General features: G+C 54.7%; 2 protein-coding genes across 2 annotated transcripts in view; one reads left to right on the top strand and one right to left on the bottom strand.

The window, feature by feature from the left end:
- Window positions 1–12,971, bottom strand: part of FANK1 (fibronectin type III and ankyrin repeat domains 1) — a 32,570-nt gene extending 19,599 nt beyond the window's left edge. The window contains exon 1 of the mRNA XM_080642726.1: window positions 12,893–12,971. Coding sequence (XP_080498852.1) covers window positions 12,893–12,905 — 13 coding nt within the window. The 5' untranslated portion in view covers window positions 12,906–12,971. The remainder of the gene's footprint in view (window positions 1–12,892) is intronic.
- An 82-nt stretch (window positions 12,972–13,053) lies between these two features.
- Window positions 13,054–16,328, top strand: part of DHX32 (DEAH-box helicase 32 (putative)) — a 20,786-nt gene continuing 17,511 nt past the window's right edge. Inside the window, exon 1 of the mRNA XM_080642724.1 lies at window positions 13,054–13,322. The gene's annotated coding sequence lies outside the window, so the exon portion shown is untranslated. The remainder of the gene's footprint in view (window positions 13,323–16,328) is intronic.

Below are 16,328 nucleotides of genomic sequence, written 5' to 3'. Positions count from 1 at the left end.
GCCGGGTGGCCGCCATCCTCGGTATTTCCCCGGAGGAGCCGGGAGCCTGTGCTTGAACACCGGCCTGTGAATGTCCATGGAAACCCACCGGAAGGCACCAGAGCGTGGAAACAGACTAGGCTGCTCCGATGGTGAAGAAATGAGCCAGGCAGCATCCATACAAAGAAACACCACTTGGCAATGAAAGAACACCAAACAATCGATACACACAGCACGGATCCACTGTAAATGCGTCACGCTAAGGGGAGTAGTGCTCAGAAAGCTACATAGTGAACGATTCCCCTTCGATGACGATCTGAAAAGGGCCACACTAGAGGGGCACAGGTCAGCGGTGGCCAAGGGTTAAAAATGATAGGGTTATGTACCTAGCAAGTTAGCTACTCATACACCAAACAATTAGAAATTAAATTTTAACAAGTTATATAATTTACAATAACACCAAGAATACAGCAACCCTAGTGATAAACCTACGAAATGTGTCAGACCTTCATGGAGAAAAATCATATAATTTTATATAGAATGTATTAAGGATATAATAAACTAGAGGCCCGGCGCACGAAATTCGTGCACAGGTACGGTCCCTAGGTCTGGCCTGTGATCAGGGTCATCTCCCCCGGCTGCCAGCAGCCGCTGTCACCCAGCCCTGGTTCCTCGTTCACCATCGAGGGATCGGAGCCTGCCGGCCAGGGGGAGGGACCGAGAGGTGGTCAGTGCGCCTCACAGCATCTGGTCGAGCGGCTGTTCTGATTGTTCCGCCGTTCCATCAATTTGCATATTACTCTTTTATATATATAGACGAGGAGGTAAGGGAAGCCCAGGGATTGGAAGGTTGGATGCTATGAAGTTCTTCCCAAATGACCCATCCATTTAATCCCAATGGAAATACCAACAATGTTTGTGAAACTTGATATTCTAAAATATATACGTAAATACCAATAAAAAACAAATAATAAAATGTATGTGTAAATACCAATAAAATTTATATATAAATGCCAATCAATCAATCAATAAGAAAATGTATATATAAATGCCGACTTAAATAAATAATGAAACGTATATGTAAATGCCGATTTAAATAAATAATAAAATGTGTCTATAAATGCAGGTTTAAATAAATAATAAAATGTGTCTGTAAATGCAGGTTTAAATAAATAATAAAATGTGTCTATAAATGCAGGTTTAAATAAATAATAGCATGTACATGTAAATGCAGGCTTAAATAAATAATAGCATGTACATGTAAATGCAGGTTTAAATAAATAAGTAATAGCATGTACATGTAAATGCAGGTTTAAATAAATAAGTAATAGCATGTACATGTAAATGCAGGTTTAAATAAGTAATAGCATGTACATGTAAATGCAGGTTTAAATAAGTAATAGCATGTACATGTAAAGGCCAAAGGCCAAGAGCACCCAGGATCAAGGGAGAGGTACAGGGCTGACGAACGCTCTCTGATTGGCGGATGAGTAGTTGGATGGCCAGCCAATTCGTACGTTCCCTTCAGCCCAAGTCTCTACGGCACACGCCATGACAACAGTCGTCCTATGTATGTATCCCCAAACTCATTTTAAAAGAAACACAGGCTTTTTAATCATATGTGACAAACTGACTTTTAAATGCATTTAAACCCATACTAAGCCTCTTTAAAAAAAAAAAGAAGAAGAAGAATCCCTAACTCAGAGGCCTGTCCTGGTATGGCGGAGCCTTGGTCTAGGTGCAGCTGAGCCCTGGCAGGCGGTGTGCAGAGTCGTCACAGCAAGTCCTGGGCCCCAGGCGGGCGGCGGGCACGTTCCCCGGCGCCTCCCAGGCAGCGGCAGCCGCAGGCTGAGCCAGGCCCCACGTCCTGTTTGCAGCATCGCTGCCAGCCTTGCCCGTAAGTCACACAGAGAAGTGGAAATGTGCGTGTGGCCTCTGCCAAAACCAGCCCTCCCGAGGGTTTGTCCTATCACCAGGACTAGCCCAGCAGCAGCAAATTTATGAGAAAGGCTTTTTTTTAACCAAGAAAAACATTATCAGAAAAAAATTCCCTAGATTTCCTACTTAATAAAGCCAGTGAGCCGAAACCGGTTTGGCTCAGTGGATGGAGCATCGGCCTGCGGACTGAGGGGTCCCGGGTTCGATTCCGGTCAAGGACATGTACCTTGGTTGCGGGCACATCCCCAGTGGGAGGTGTGCAGGAGGCGGCTGATCGATGTTTCTAACTCTCTATCCCTCTCCCTTCCTCTCTGTAAAATATATTAAAAAAAAAAAAAAAAAAAAAAGCCAGTGAATGGTGAAGAGCGATACAGATTCATCTAGACACCTCAGGGAATGGCTGTAAGGGAGCATTTAGTCCAAAGCCACGCACCTCGCCCCCGTCCCAAACCCTCGAAGGCCCGCGCCGCCCAGGTCCACAGGCCCGCACACCCGAGGACATCACGTCCTCACTGCGGGCGGGGTTCTATTTCCGTTGACAGTGCCCCTCCGCGAGGGGACCCACTCCCTGAGTTGGCCCGCCTCCCTCAGCCCGGATGCCAGCTGTGGCTCTTCCCCTCCTGCCTCCCAGCCCGGCCAGAGCTCACACCCACCGCCCACCACTCGGCCTCCTCCCGCCTCCCCCGGAGTTCAACCTCCAGACGGACAGTGAGGGCCCCTCGGCCCCAGGCAGGAGTGGGCTCAGCCCCCAGGCGGGTCCTGCGGGTGGGGAGGGAGGAGCAGGTCTTAGATGCTGCCGTGGCCCTGGGTGGCCTTGCCAAGTTCAGCCACCCCTGACAGGCATCTGATGCTTCGGGGTTTGTTTCTCTTCTCGGGGTTCGTTGTTCTCTGGGGGGGCATCAGTGCAAATCCAGCTAGACAGCTCCGCTGGGTCGGGCTTCGGTGCCCACATCACTCGGGCTGCTCTGCCTCGAGGGCCTGCCGTGCCACAGGGTCGGGTCCCGGTTACTACCAGCCAAGACCACGCCTGCTCAGCGTCTGCTGGTGACAAGCACGCCGGCGCCAGGGGTGAGCCGCAGGGCCGCTCCAGACGGCTCAGGCCAGAGGACCCCGAGGGTGTGTGGCAAGTGCCACCAAGGGAGAGATCACTGAGGTTTTTTAAAGCAAAGACTCAGATGCACAGTGGAGCTTTGGAAAATGAAGGGAGCCCGGTCGGTGGGGCTCAGTGGTGTCAACCTAGGAACCAGGAGGTCACGGTTCGATTCCCGGTCAGGGCCCATGGCCGGGCTGCGGGCTCCATCCCCAGTGTGGGGCGTGCAGGAGGCAGCCGATCCGTGATTCTCTCTCATCATTGATGTTTCTTCTATCTCTCCCTCTTCCTTCCTCTCTGAAATCAATAAAAATATATTTTTAAAAAAAGAGAAAATGAAGGGAAAGAAACGCACACTTGGAATGTGGCACCTCAAAGAATGAGGACCACGACATAGTCTATGCGGGGGTGGGGGACCTACTGTCCACAGGAAGCTGTTCCTGAGGGAGGGGTGGTGCCCCCTTGTCATGGGTATTAAGAGCAGAAACACTCGTTCTGATGGGCACCTGGGTGCTGGGGGCACCCTGTAAATTCATCTCTTTTTACCTGAAATTGACTCAAAGTGCAGGGCGCCACGTGGAAGTCGTGTTGGCAATGACCTCAATGGGAGGACAAGCAGCTGCAGCAAACCCGCCTGACCCGCTGAGGGAGCTGTGACCCAGGCCATCTGACCGCTCATGGGCGAGGCGGCGCCGGGTGCCAGGCCCCGGACAGGGTCAGTGTCACCAACACGCCCTCCTTTGGGCGACCGAAAAGGGCGCAAGCTTCGGTGTCGCGCAGAGTGAGCGACCACCGTGGTGTGGACCGTGGTCAGGACGGAGCATCGCAGGCCCCCCGTGAAAGCACGTGTTTGCTATTACACTTCCCGTAACAATCCTGTCTCCTAGCAACCTCCCGCTCAGAACGGCTCGGGGACCGGAGACACGTGTGTCGCTTAAGAGGCCTCATCGTTTGGATCCTTTTCCCTTTTTAGGAAACAAAGACGTCTGATAACTGGGCTGTTGTCAGCAGATATTTTTGTTTTGTGTTTCCGTGATTTACTGCACTGCATTCCGTTTTGGGGTTTTCCTGGGAGTTTGGAAAATTCCGAATGTGTACTCTCACACGCTCGCATGGAGCGCGGACTCTGCGTGTTAAACAGGTGGAAATAATCCAGCCACGGCTCAGTGGCCAGCCGGGACATTTCTCGGGTCAGAACCAGGATGATTCTTGGCGAGGCTCCTAGCCGGCCAGGCGGGGTATCTCCGAGAGCGACTAGCCGTGGCCTCCAAGGTTTTGGTAGCTTCTTCTTTCCCTGAAGCTTTCAGATCTCAAAGCAAATAAAGACACTGGCCGTGCAGGCAGTAAGAAAATGAGAGGCAGACACGCCTGGCCATCCCCAGCGCGGGGAAGAGGAAGGAGGGGGTAGAAGTTTCTATTTGTTTCCTTCTTTGATGGGAAAGCACTGCAGGTACAGTGTGCGGGGCAGCTGTCAGTACTTATAGAGGGAACCGCAAACCGGTTTTAGCTTCTGTGCAAACGGGGTCAGGGCGGGCCACCCCGAGCAGCTGGGTCACGCCGACCTGAGTGGGAAAGCTCTGCAGCAGCTGCCGGAGCGTGGCCACGGGCGGGGGCGGGGCCACGGGCATGGGCAGGGCCACACGTGCTGACCTGGGGTTGTGGATCCCATGTTAAAGCCATCAGGCACCTAAAGTGATCAGGGCAGATTCCCCAGCGCTCCCCGCATTTCACCCCAGAAAACCGGCCTCCCCTGTGTCAGTGACGGCAATGACTTTGTTCCAAATGTCGTGCAGCACTGACGCCTTGCCCTGCTGGGAAGGGACACCTTGCCTGGGTAGCACGCCATCCCTTGTCAAAGTATGTGACTTAAAACATCCGAGGCACCATCAGAGACATCCGGCCTGGAACATTCTATCGGACAGCTGGCCCGGAAGCTGTCACGGAATGTCAGCGTCACGGAAGAGACGGAAGAAAGCGTGTGCATCCGTGAGACTGCTCGGGATGCGGGGGGCTGGGGGAACATGACAGTTACATGCAGCGGGTAATCCTGGGCGGGGTCCTGGTCGTCTGCAAAAGAATAAGACCGTCCCTAGCGGTGTGGCTCAGTGGCTAGAGCAGCCGTGGGCAAACTACGGCCCGCGGGCCGGATCCGGCTGTTCTATCTGGTTCTCTTGCTCTCCCCTCCGCTCCTTTACTTTGAATTTATATTAGTTCACACAAACACTCCATCCATGCTTTTGTTCCGGCCCTCCGGTCCAGTTTAAGAACCCATTGTGGCCCTCGAGTCAAAAAGTTTGCCCACCCCTGGCTAGAGCATCAGCCTGTGGACTGAAGGGTCCCGGGTTTGATTCCAGTCAAGGGCACATGCCTGGGTTGTGGGCTCAATCCCCAGTAGGGGGCTGTGCATAAGGCAATCAATGATTCTCTCTCATCATTGATGTTTCTATCTCCTCTCTCCCTTCTTCTCTGAAATAAATAAATATATATTAAAAAACAAAGGAATAAGAACAGCAATGAAGGCTAATAGGAAGACCCCCAAGGAAACAGGAAGGGGGCGGAGGATGAGATAATATCAGAATGCTGAGTTTAGGGGATGCGTTCACCGTATTGGGGCTACATGGGAAATGCCCTAGTTCTTAGGAGAAACATCCTGAAGTATGTACACTGAAGTGCAGGGATATACACAACTGCCTTCAAATGTGTGTGCATGTGTGCTTGTGTATGCATGTGTGCATGTGTGCATGTGTGTGCATGTGTGCGTGCATCTGTGTGCACCTGGGGGGGGGTGACAGGGAGAGAGAGAAAAGGAGAATAAGAGTGGGAGAGACTAGACAAGACAACAGTGTGGTGAAGGCCTGGGAGGAGGGGGTGAAGGGGAGAAATGGTGGAACATCTGTAATACTGTCAGCAATCCTATCTAATAAAAGAGTAATATGAAAATTGACTATCACTCCAAGACACAAGATGGCCACCCCCATGTGGTCAAAGATGGCCGCCCCCATGTGGACACAAGATGGCTGCCACAAGATGGCCTGCAGGGGAGGGCAGTTGTGGGCAGTTAGGGGTGACCAGGCCAGAAGAGAAGGGCTGTTGGGGGTGACCAGGCTGGCAGGGGAGGGCAGTTGTGGGGGACCAGGCCTGCAGGGGAGAGCAGTTGTGGGGGACCAGGCCTGCAGGGGAGGACAGTTGGGGAGGGCCAGGCCTGCAGTGGGGGGCAGCTTGGAGGGGCCAGGCCAACAGTGGAGGACAACTGGGGGGAACCCAGGCCTGCAGGAGAGGGCAGTTGGGGGGACCAGGCATGCAGGGAAGGGCAGTTGGGGGCAACCAGGCCTACAGGGGAGGACAGTTAGGGGCGACCAGATTGGCAGGTCAGGCAGTTAGGGGTGACCAGGATGGCAGGGGAGGGCAGTTAGGGGTGACCAGGCCTACAGGGGAGGACAGTTAGGGGCGACCAGATTGGCAGGGGAGGGCAGTTAGGGGTGACCAGGCCTGCAGGGGAGGGCAGTTAGGGGTGACCAGGCCTACAGGGGAGGACAGTTAGGGGCGACCAGATTGGCAGGGCAGGCAGTTAGGGGTGACCAGGATGGCAGGGGAGGGCAGTTAGGGGCAATCGGGCCCGCCAGGAAGCAGTTAGGCATCGATCAGGCTGGCAGGGGTGTGGTTAGGGGGTGATCAGGGTGGCAGGCAGAAGCGGCTAGGGGCAATCAGGCAGAGGCAGGCAAACGGTTGGGAGAGTCCTGGATTGTGAGAGGGATGTCCGACCGCCTATTTAGGCCCGCTCCCTAAAACGGCGGATGGACATCCCTCCAGGGGTCCCAGATTGGAGAGGGTGCAGGCTGGGCTGAGGGACATCCCCCAGTGCACGGATTTCATGCACCGGGCCTCTAGTGTTTAAATAAATATTTTTAAAAGGGTGCGGAGAGACTCAAATGTGGCAAACTGAGGAGGTGGTGTGTGCGTTGCATGACTGAACTATTCTAGAGCTCTGAACGTTTTCAAAACAAGAAGCACATGGATGTGTATCTATGTGTGTATAGACGTGCCACACGTTAGGAAAAGCTGCACATCCACGTGCATCTGGTGTGAAAACGGGCCGCCTCCATCTCGGCAGGAAGTGTCATTCCCTGAAAAGACCTGAAAAGCCCACCTCACGACTCGCAGCGGGGCGCGGAGCCCTAGCGCACCCTGCCATGCGAGTCCCTGAGCCACAGGTAGGTGGGAAGTCATTCCTGGTGGCGACTCCTCCTGTGGCAAGGCGCTTCCTTTACGTCTCGAGGGGCTGGAGCTGTGAGCCTGCAGGGTCTCGCTCGCCTTCAGCTCAGAGCCCTTCGTGGGCTGGGGGAGGGTAACAGACGGCAGCTTCTAAGCGATGGCGATGGTGACGTCTGAGAGGCGGGCTGTAGGACAGGTCGGTGGCTGGCAGCCAGCACATCGGAGGCAGAGACCAGGAAGCGGAGGGTGTGAGGATGGGAGGACCCGGCCGAGGAGACAGCCTGGAAGGGGGCCGGGCACAGCTAACGCCACCGGCACCTGGGGCCGGAGAGAAAGGAGTGCTCCCGCCTCCCGGGGGAGGCACGCCGGACGCAGGTGGGAGCCTCCGGGATGAGCATGCCCAGATGGCCTGGCCTCCGCCCCGCCCACCCCTGCCCGTGAGCTGAGCTGAGCGTGGAGATGCTGTTTACTTGCAGAGCTCCGCACCACCTCCTGGGCCTGGTGAGTCACAGGCCACGCTCGGGGAGGCCGAAGGCTCAGGCCCCTCCTTTAACCTGGTTGGCTCGCTGGGCCCTGGGCCTGGCTGGGCAGGTCCCCCAGCAGGCAAGCCCTAACAGTGCTTCCTGTTCCCGGCAGGGGACCACGGCCAGGTCCAAGGCATCGGGAGCAGACTTGGCCCGGGGGTGGTGCTGGGTGAACCCCAGCGCCTGGTGAGACGCGGCTGCCACCTGCGAGTGGGTTGGCCCCTTCCCGTGACCCGCTGAGCACCGGAGCCAGCGTGGCGATGAGTTGTCGTATTTTGATGGGGCTTTAAACGACAGCTGCTTATTTAAAAGGTGTTGCTTTGCAATTTTTTTTAAGTTTAACCCTGATTTATATAAGCATGTATTTCTTAATGATATTTGAATTATAAGCTAATCGATAGAACGAATATTCCTTAGGGGCCAAGACTACCTGAAAAAAATTGTTACACAGACTTTTGAACACATTCCTGGGTTAGGTAACTCATCACTCAGATTCCTACTGGTCACGCAGGGCATTAACACACACGTCGCCCATGGTGATGCTAAAGTTTTGTACTTTCTGGGGTCTATGACCCGGCAGTACTTGGATCCCCCAAGTCAGATGGCTTGCCTATTTCCTGTATTTCTCTGGACAGAATGAGAGTCTTACAAGGCCTGGGGCAGGCCGGTAAAGAAAGAAGAGGGCCTTGTGGGTAAGCCCCCTGACATGCCGGTACGGGAGCCCGAGTTACCTGAACTTGACCGGAAGCCTTTGAACCTCACGGTGCACAGCCTCCTGTTGTGGAGGGAATGGCTTTCTTCTTAAAGCTCAGGGCACCCAAGAGAAGAACATTCCGGAAGGCCCCCTGCTGCCCACAGCAGCGCTGCCCAGGCAGCTAAGGCCTGCGCCAGGCTCGCTCCGGGTCAGACACCGGCCAGTCTGCGGGCAGGCGGGCAGGCGGGCCCCTCCCCACCAGCGGCGCCCAGCGGGGGAACGGTTTCCATTCACCAAAGGGCTGCACACCCCAGGGCAGCAGAGGAGCAAAGAGCAGAGCTGGGCGAGGGCGCCGCCTAGAGAGGCAGGAGGGACGCATGAGGTGGCACTTAAGCTAAGACAGAGGACACTGGGTCACACCTGCTGCCCAGGCCGAAGGAACTAGAAGATGGATGTGCCCGAGTGTAAGGTACCAGGACCATATGCGGGATGAGTGTGAAGAGGCGGCGGATCGTAAGAACGTGGGGGCGATGTTGGCGGAGGAGAAACACAGCGCCTTGGGGTCGGACAAGGGCGCGCTCTGGGCGCCCCGTGGAGCGCAGGGGGGCAGGGAGGGGAGAGAAACCCACAGCGCCCCAGGTCTGGAGGTTCCCGCGGGGAGTGCGGGAAAGGGCCGCGTTGGGGTGTTTTGAAGGTGGAGAGCAGCAGCTGCTGGGAGAGGCGGGGAGTGAGGGGTTAGGGATGACGGGGACTCCTGGCCGCGGCCACTGGGAAGATGGCGAGGTCCTAGGCAAAGGTGAGGGAGACCCTGGGAAACAGGTTGGGAGTTGGGAGAAAAGTCTTCCCTCCTCGAGTGCAAGCGTCGGCCTCTTAGTCAGAGGGATGACTCCGATCTCCACCTGCTAGGCCTTCCCGTGGCGGTGAAGTGGGGGGGGGGGGGGGCCCTAAGCGAGGCCCAGCGTTGGTAGCGGGCAGCAGCAATAGGCTTGCATGTGCAGCTAGGGCGTATCTTGGTGCTGCGCTTTATAAATATTCACTTTTTCCCACTGAGATTGTGTCTGCTCAGGGCGATGGGGTGGGCTAAAGATCATGGGGGGGGGGGGGCTGAAGACGCCCAGCGCTGCCCCCCGGTGGTGTCCCTCACTAGGAAATACTTCCTTTTTGGTGTACATCTGCCCTGGTTTCATGCTTGGGTTATCTTTCCAACAGCCGCGTTCGTTTAGGAAGAAAATAATTAAAGATGTGAATGTGAAGCCAAGAGTCCAAGGCCGTCGGAGCAGCCCAAGGTCATTGAACTTGCCCTTCCCCCTGGGGCCCCCTTGGGTGACTGACTTGTTCTGCAAAACGGTGGCAGCCGTCTCCCAGCCTATGGCCAGAGTGGGCCCGGCCGTGGGTTTGAGGACTTGACGTTCATGGGGTTTTAACGACTCGGTTAATAAAGGTCACGCCTGAAAGTAACAGGAAACTAAGTGTGTGGAAACAGGATGGAAAAGACTGACTGGGGGTTAATTCCTCGTGGCCCTTGGTGTTGTCCTTAGATCTATGTTTCATCCTTAAAAGCAATGAAGAAGGACCTTTCCTTGAAATCAATGTTCCGATGCCACATTCAAGTACACTTGTAAGATGCTAAAACCCCTGGGTAACAAAAGGTTAGCATGCAAACACCAGGCTTAAAATGTTAGATAATATCGGTATAACAATATAATATATTCTTAATAAAGCAGTGATAACAGTATAATTGTAGTACTTGGTAATATCATAGCCATAGTGATCTCCAATATCTTTGAGACAATGAAATAACTTGAGTATCAGGTAAAATCTGATTAAAAATTAATTTTGAAGTTAAAAGGGACCTTTAAAAAACCCACTTAATCTTGTTCTTTTATTTATTTTTATTTTTTAATATATTTTTATTGATTTCAGAGAAGAAGGGAGAGGGAGAGAGAGATAGAAACATCAATGATGAGAGAGAATCATGGATCGGCTGCCTCCTGCATGCCCCACACTGGGGATCAAGCCTGAAACCCAGGCCTGTGCCCTTGACTGGAATTGAACCCCGGACCCTTCAGTCTGCAGGCCAATGTTCTATTCACTGAGCCAAACTGGCCAGGGCCTATTAAATAGTTAATAACAGCGAGTGATTTAGTAAATATTTATCCAAAATGGTGTTTATTAGGCTGTGAAAGAATTTCCTAAGGTAAATGCTGTTTGAATTATTTAAGATTAAATTGATACAAGTATTTAAGACTATGTAGAAAAGAATACATTTAGTTATTCGCCAAGCATAGATTACTTAAATATTTTCCATCTCAAAATATGTAATTCACATGCGCGACACATTTCTGGCACAGTTTTACAAAGCCTTCCTGGTCTGGCTCCCGTCCTGTGGCTCTTCCAGCCTTCTCTCTCTCTCTCTCTCTCTCTCTCTCTCTCTCTCTCTCTCTCTCTTCCTACCCCTCAGTCATCTTAGCTGCAGCTTTACAACTCTGCCTCCTCTGAGCCTCAAGCCCACACCACCTCCAGGCTCAGGCCCTCCGCCCTTCCTTCTGCCTGTATTACTTCCCGCTGTAGGCTGCCCCTCCCGCTTAGGTCCCAAGTGGCTTCACTTGTTCCTGGGGAGCGGGTGCTCAGTCTTCCTGGGATGGCCCCATCACCACTCCACCGTCAGTGCCCCCAGCCCCCCAGCACTGTCTGGAACAGCCATGGGCAAACGACGGCCCGCGGGCCGGATCCGGCTGTTCTATCCGGTTCTCTTGCTCTCCCCTCCGCTCCTTTACTTTGAATTTATATTAGTTCACACAAACACTCCATCCATGCTTTTGTTCCGGCCCTCCGGTCCAGTTTAAGAACCCGTGGTGGCCCTCGAGTCAAAAAGTCTGCCCACCCCTGATCTGGAACCTACGAGGCGCTGTGAGCGCTGCGCCCACAGACCGTGAGCACTGGAGAACTTGAATGCACGGTGCACACGTTGAACCATGACACAACGCGGAAGAAATAAAGTCCCTGTTTTTTAACTATCTTTCCCTTCCATTCACTTCTTCTCTAGACAGAGAATGAACACAGCCCGCTACCGTTTGACAGGAGACAGAAACTTGAGTGTGTGTGTTCGTCTTCTCTCAATAGGCTCCGTGAAATGCAGCAGCCGGCACATGGCGGGACACGGGATCAAATCCACTGAAGCAGCTGTAACTCGCAACGGTAACCTTTCTCCTTGGCAAATGAGTTTAAAAGCAAGTTTTAAAAATCTTGTTGAAAACTAATGACCTGAAGAAAATGCCAGCATTTCTCCCAGGGAATGGGTTTGGTCTACGTACTTACGCTTTTGTAACTGTAGCTCAGTGGTTGAGTGTGGACCTAGGAACCAGGAGGCCAGGGTTCAATGCCCAGTCAGGGCACAGGCCCGGGTGCAGGCTGGATCCTCAGTGGGGCGTGCAGGAGGCAGCCGATCCATGATTCTCTCTCATCATCGATGTTTCTATCTCTCTCTCCCTCTCCCTTCCTCTCGGACATCAATAAAAATATATATATATATTTTTTAATATATTTTATTGATTTTTTACAGAGAGGAAAGGAGAAGGATAGAGAGTTAGAAACATCGATGAGAGAGAAACATCGATTCAGCTGCCTCTTGCACACCTCCCACTGGGGGTGTGCCCGCAACCAAGGCACATGCCCTTGACCGGGATCGAACCTGGGACCCTTCAGTCTGCAGGCTGACGCTCTATCCACTGAGCCACACCGGTCAGGGCGAAAAATATATATTTTTTTAAAAACTGCACAGAAAGGCGATGTTGGGGGTCAAAGCTACCAAGGTTTAAGATCTTGAAGATTGTTTAAGTCTCTACAGAAACACGAACGAAAGGAGCAATAAAAGGAGCCAACCCGGGAGAGAAGGCTGAGCACTAGTTGCTAGAGAAGCAGAAAAACAGTCACAACTCCTGTTAGACCTGATAGTTCCAGAATGCACGCCACCTGCCAAAGAATGCGGGAAACACGAAAAGAAATGGTATTTTTTGCGTGTCCTACCTTGTAGAACTCTGGCCATTAGTCAAATACGCTCGGACAAAGCTCAACTTTTTTTTCTCCTCTAACGAATGCAAGACCCACTCTCGTTGCATGCTCAATTGCTGACATTTTAGAACCAGGCTGACCATCTACAATGCATGACCCAAACGAACCAAAATAATGACACCAATGACAGGAACAGTAGCAGTGCCCCGCTTTGCTCGGGGTTCATTCCGGGAGGAACCACCTGGGGGCGCTACATCCACCTGTCCCCACTACCGAACTCCCCAGCCCAGGCTCCCCGCGGACCCCCGGCTCCCAGCGGACCCCTCAGCCAGGTGTACCCCTTCTCTTTCCAAAAGAGAAAAGCGCGAGGGGGGACCGTATTTTTAGGTCAAAAACGTTAAAAGGCCTGTGGGGCGTCCCCGCTCCCCGCCGCCGGGCCCTTACCCGGGGGCTCCATGCCCAGCTGCTCCCAGGCCCTCGGGCCGAGCCGGGCGCCTCCCCTCCTAACGCCTCTGCTCCGCGGCCGGCGTCGGCCGGTTGCCCTGACGACCGGGGGCGGGGCCGGGAGGACGGCGAGAGGGAGGGACCAAACGCCGCGCGGAGCCAGGACCGCACGTCGCCGCAGCTCGGAGCCGGGGTGGCGGCGGGTCGCCGGCTGGAGACGCCGCCCCGAGCCCGATCGGTGGTCGCGCCGTCCCTGGGGCCCTCGCGTCCCCGGCGCGCCGGTGTCCGATCTGCGCGCCGGGACCTGCGCGCCCCCGCCGCTGTCCCGAGGCGGCCGAGGTCCGTGCGGCCGGCGAGCTCGGCCTTCCCGGAGGGGACGGCGGCGGAGCCTGGGCCTGGGACTCCCGCCCCGACGCGGAGCCGCCTGCAGGTAATGGCCGGGCCCGGCGCACCTGTTGCGGCCGCCGCGGCTCAGCGCGCCCCCCGCCGCGTCGGGGTCCCGGCCCCCGGACCCCGACTGGGGACGCCTAGGGCGAAGGCGGCCTCCCCGCCGCTGCCCCCGGAGTCCGGAGCCCGGCCGGGCGGGAGGAGCCGGCCTGCACCCCGCCCTACCGGCAGGGGGACCCCTCGGCGGCCGGGGCGTCGCCAGGCCTGGGAGGGACCCTGGTGCCACCTTCCCGGCGGCACCGAGCCGATCGGAGCCCCGTCGCCCCGGGCCAGACCGGTCCCTGAATCCCGCAGCAGGAGGTCCCTGGGCCCGGCTGCCCTGTATCCGAGGGTCACGTTTCGGGCCGTGGCCGGCCGGGGCTTTCCGGTTGGGTGAGTTTTTCGTGTCTGTTAAGGACCCAGCCCACATGGTCAGCACCCAGGCGGTGCGGGCTGAGACGAGCAGGTCCCACGCGGCTTTCCTGGGACTGGTTACTAAGGCCCGGGTCGTGCCTGGAGGAAGCTGGGAGGCTCACCCGGACCTGACCTGGTAGGTTGTGAAAATGCAAACCATCAGAGAGCGTCCCGGGTTCCGAAAAACGAACCGCCGGGAGGGCGGAGAAAACGGAGGAGAGCGTGCGGTGGGGGCCGGGGCGGGAATGCGTGCTCCACTCAGCCGTCCAGCCCCGAGAGGGGGGCCCTCCCTCAGTTCCTGCACCTGCTCGGCCTGTCCTAGAGGGGTGCGGGGAGAAGAGCCCTTTCTGGGTCAGGACCGGGATGACTCATCCTTTGCCGCTAGAGATTCCCACCCCGCGGATGACAAGGCACCCCGAGAATTCCTTCCCTCTCAGGGCGAGAACCTTCCGAGGTGACTGAACCAGAGCGGCATACACCTGCTGGACACGGGTTAGTCCACCACAGCAGGCTTCCCCTCTGGGGCTGCAGGGAGACTTTTCCAGATGACCTGTCACAGGGAGCAGCTCTAAGTGTTGATGCCGACAGGCAGTGATGTCCGCAGAACCCACACCCATCAGCTAAAACACTGAAGTCACATGAGCTGCTTTGGAAATGTGAAGACAGGGGCTGGTGCATTTTTACACAGAAGGTGTCTGAGATCAACAGCAGTTCCGAACTACATGTTTCAAACCAATAGCAAAATCATGAATTGGTCTTTTCATCCAAGAAACAGTGATACTCATTAGTAACAGCATAATCAGACATGACCCCATGCTGATAAAAACCTGGCATTTAGTAACACAAAAAGGGCTACGTTTCCCCAAACAGTGCAGGATCAGGCAAATGCTGTTTAAATAGAAGACAAACAAAAAGAAACAATGTTGCAGATCTCCATGCTAAGGTAACAAGGAGCGGGCAGTGAGGTCTGGCCCGCAGGTTTGAAGGTGATAATGAAGCACTTCCCGGTGGTGGAGAAGAATGCTTCAGGTTGACATGGCATTGAAATAGTCCAGGTACCAGGTGACTTTGGCAGCTGTGAAAAGCAACAGTTGAATTTAGGGGACAGTGTGCCCAGGGAAGAAATGACTGGTTGGGAGCCGGGAATGGGGTGCGGGTGGGAAGGCCCTCGAAGGTCTAAAGCAGGGACAGAGTTCCATCTGTCTTTCTCCCTGGGCACCCTGGACAAGGTGGGACTTGGTAAATGTCTGCCAACCGAGTGAGAAGAGTGTTAGAGAAACTGCTGCCGACGGCGGGATGTGCCTCAGTACTGGAGGAGCTGGCCGGAGCTCAGAAGGTCGCTGCAGGCACGGGGTGGGGTGGGTGAACGGGAAAGGTGCTGGCTTCCCCCGTGGGGCTTTCTACGTTGTTGTCCTGTTTCTTCCTCCCTGGCACCTTCCGGATGTTATTGGTCAAGCGAATGGCACGTGTTGATTTTTTTAAGTGTCTCAGCTCCTGGCTGCAAGTTCCGTGGTGCTTCCGTGGCTGATGCTTAAGGGAATGTAACCAAAGGCTAGCACAGGGGGCACCAGCGTAGCAATGGGGAGACAGGGCAGCCTTTCTTCTCGGGAACTCTCTTGGCCGCCTGGGAGTCAGAGTCAAGATAACTCTTAAAGTAACATTGTTCAAGGCAAGGAGGATAACCTCTTTTTAAAAAGCAAGTGAATGCGTTGTCTCCTAGCCGTCCTATCACAAGCTGGAGTTTTTCTTTCTGTGGTTGGATGTCAGTTTCTGTTTTGTTCTGTTTCTTACGGAGGGAGGGTGCTGTTTATCTTCCTTGGCTGCTTTCTGAAGCACATGAGTTTAGTCCAAGGGTGGGCAAACTTTTTGACTCGAGGGCCACCATGGGTTCTTAAACTGGACCGGAGGGCCGGAACAAAAGCATGGATGGAGTGTTTGTGTGAACTAATATACATTCAAAGTAAAGGAGCGGAGGGGAGAGCAAGAGAACCCTCCGCTCTTTCGGCTCCGCGGGCCGGATAGAACAGCCGAACGGGCCGGATCCGGCCCGCGGGCCGTAGTTTGCCCACGGCTGGTTTAGTCAGATGTTGAAAGCCATTACATGTTCATTTCTCCTGTTTTCTCTGTACCAGCTCTCGGCCCTTTCCGCAGGGGGAGTGTCATGGGCTGCAGGGTCATGCTGCCCCCTCTTCCGGGAAGTCCTCCAGGATTAGGCTGACGCCCACAAAAGGCACCCTCTCCTCCCAGGGCACAGTGTGGCGCTTAGCCCTGTCCTATACTTTCTCGGAGTTTCCCTCCTTTTCTGTGGGTGGGTCTTGTGCCTCTGCTTAAGCACTTCAGGAGCTAAGCCCATGATTTAGGCTCCTCTGTATGCCTTTCCCCTCACGGTGGGTTTCCAGCGTGTACCCCATCATTTAAGGCAGATAATGATGGAGAGAGGACACGCCTTTGGTCAGGGAGGATTTAATTGCTAGCTCTGCCACTGTGGGAAAGTCGGGCGCTATTATTCCTCATTGCTAACTGGGGATAATAAACCTGCAGTGGTTTCTAATAGTCACGTGAGAAACAAAATAAGTGCATGTGATAGAGATATGGA

This window comes from Plecotus auritus (assembly GCF_963455305.1).
Source record: "Plecotus auritus genome assembly, chromosome: 9".
In the NCBI taxonomy this organism is placed as follows: Eukaryota; Metazoa; Chordata; class Mammalia; order Chiroptera; family Vespertilionidae; genus Plecotus; species Plecotus auritus.
The sequence above is the reverse complement of the archived record's forward strand: the minus strand, read 5'-3'. Positions and strand labels throughout refer to the sequence as shown.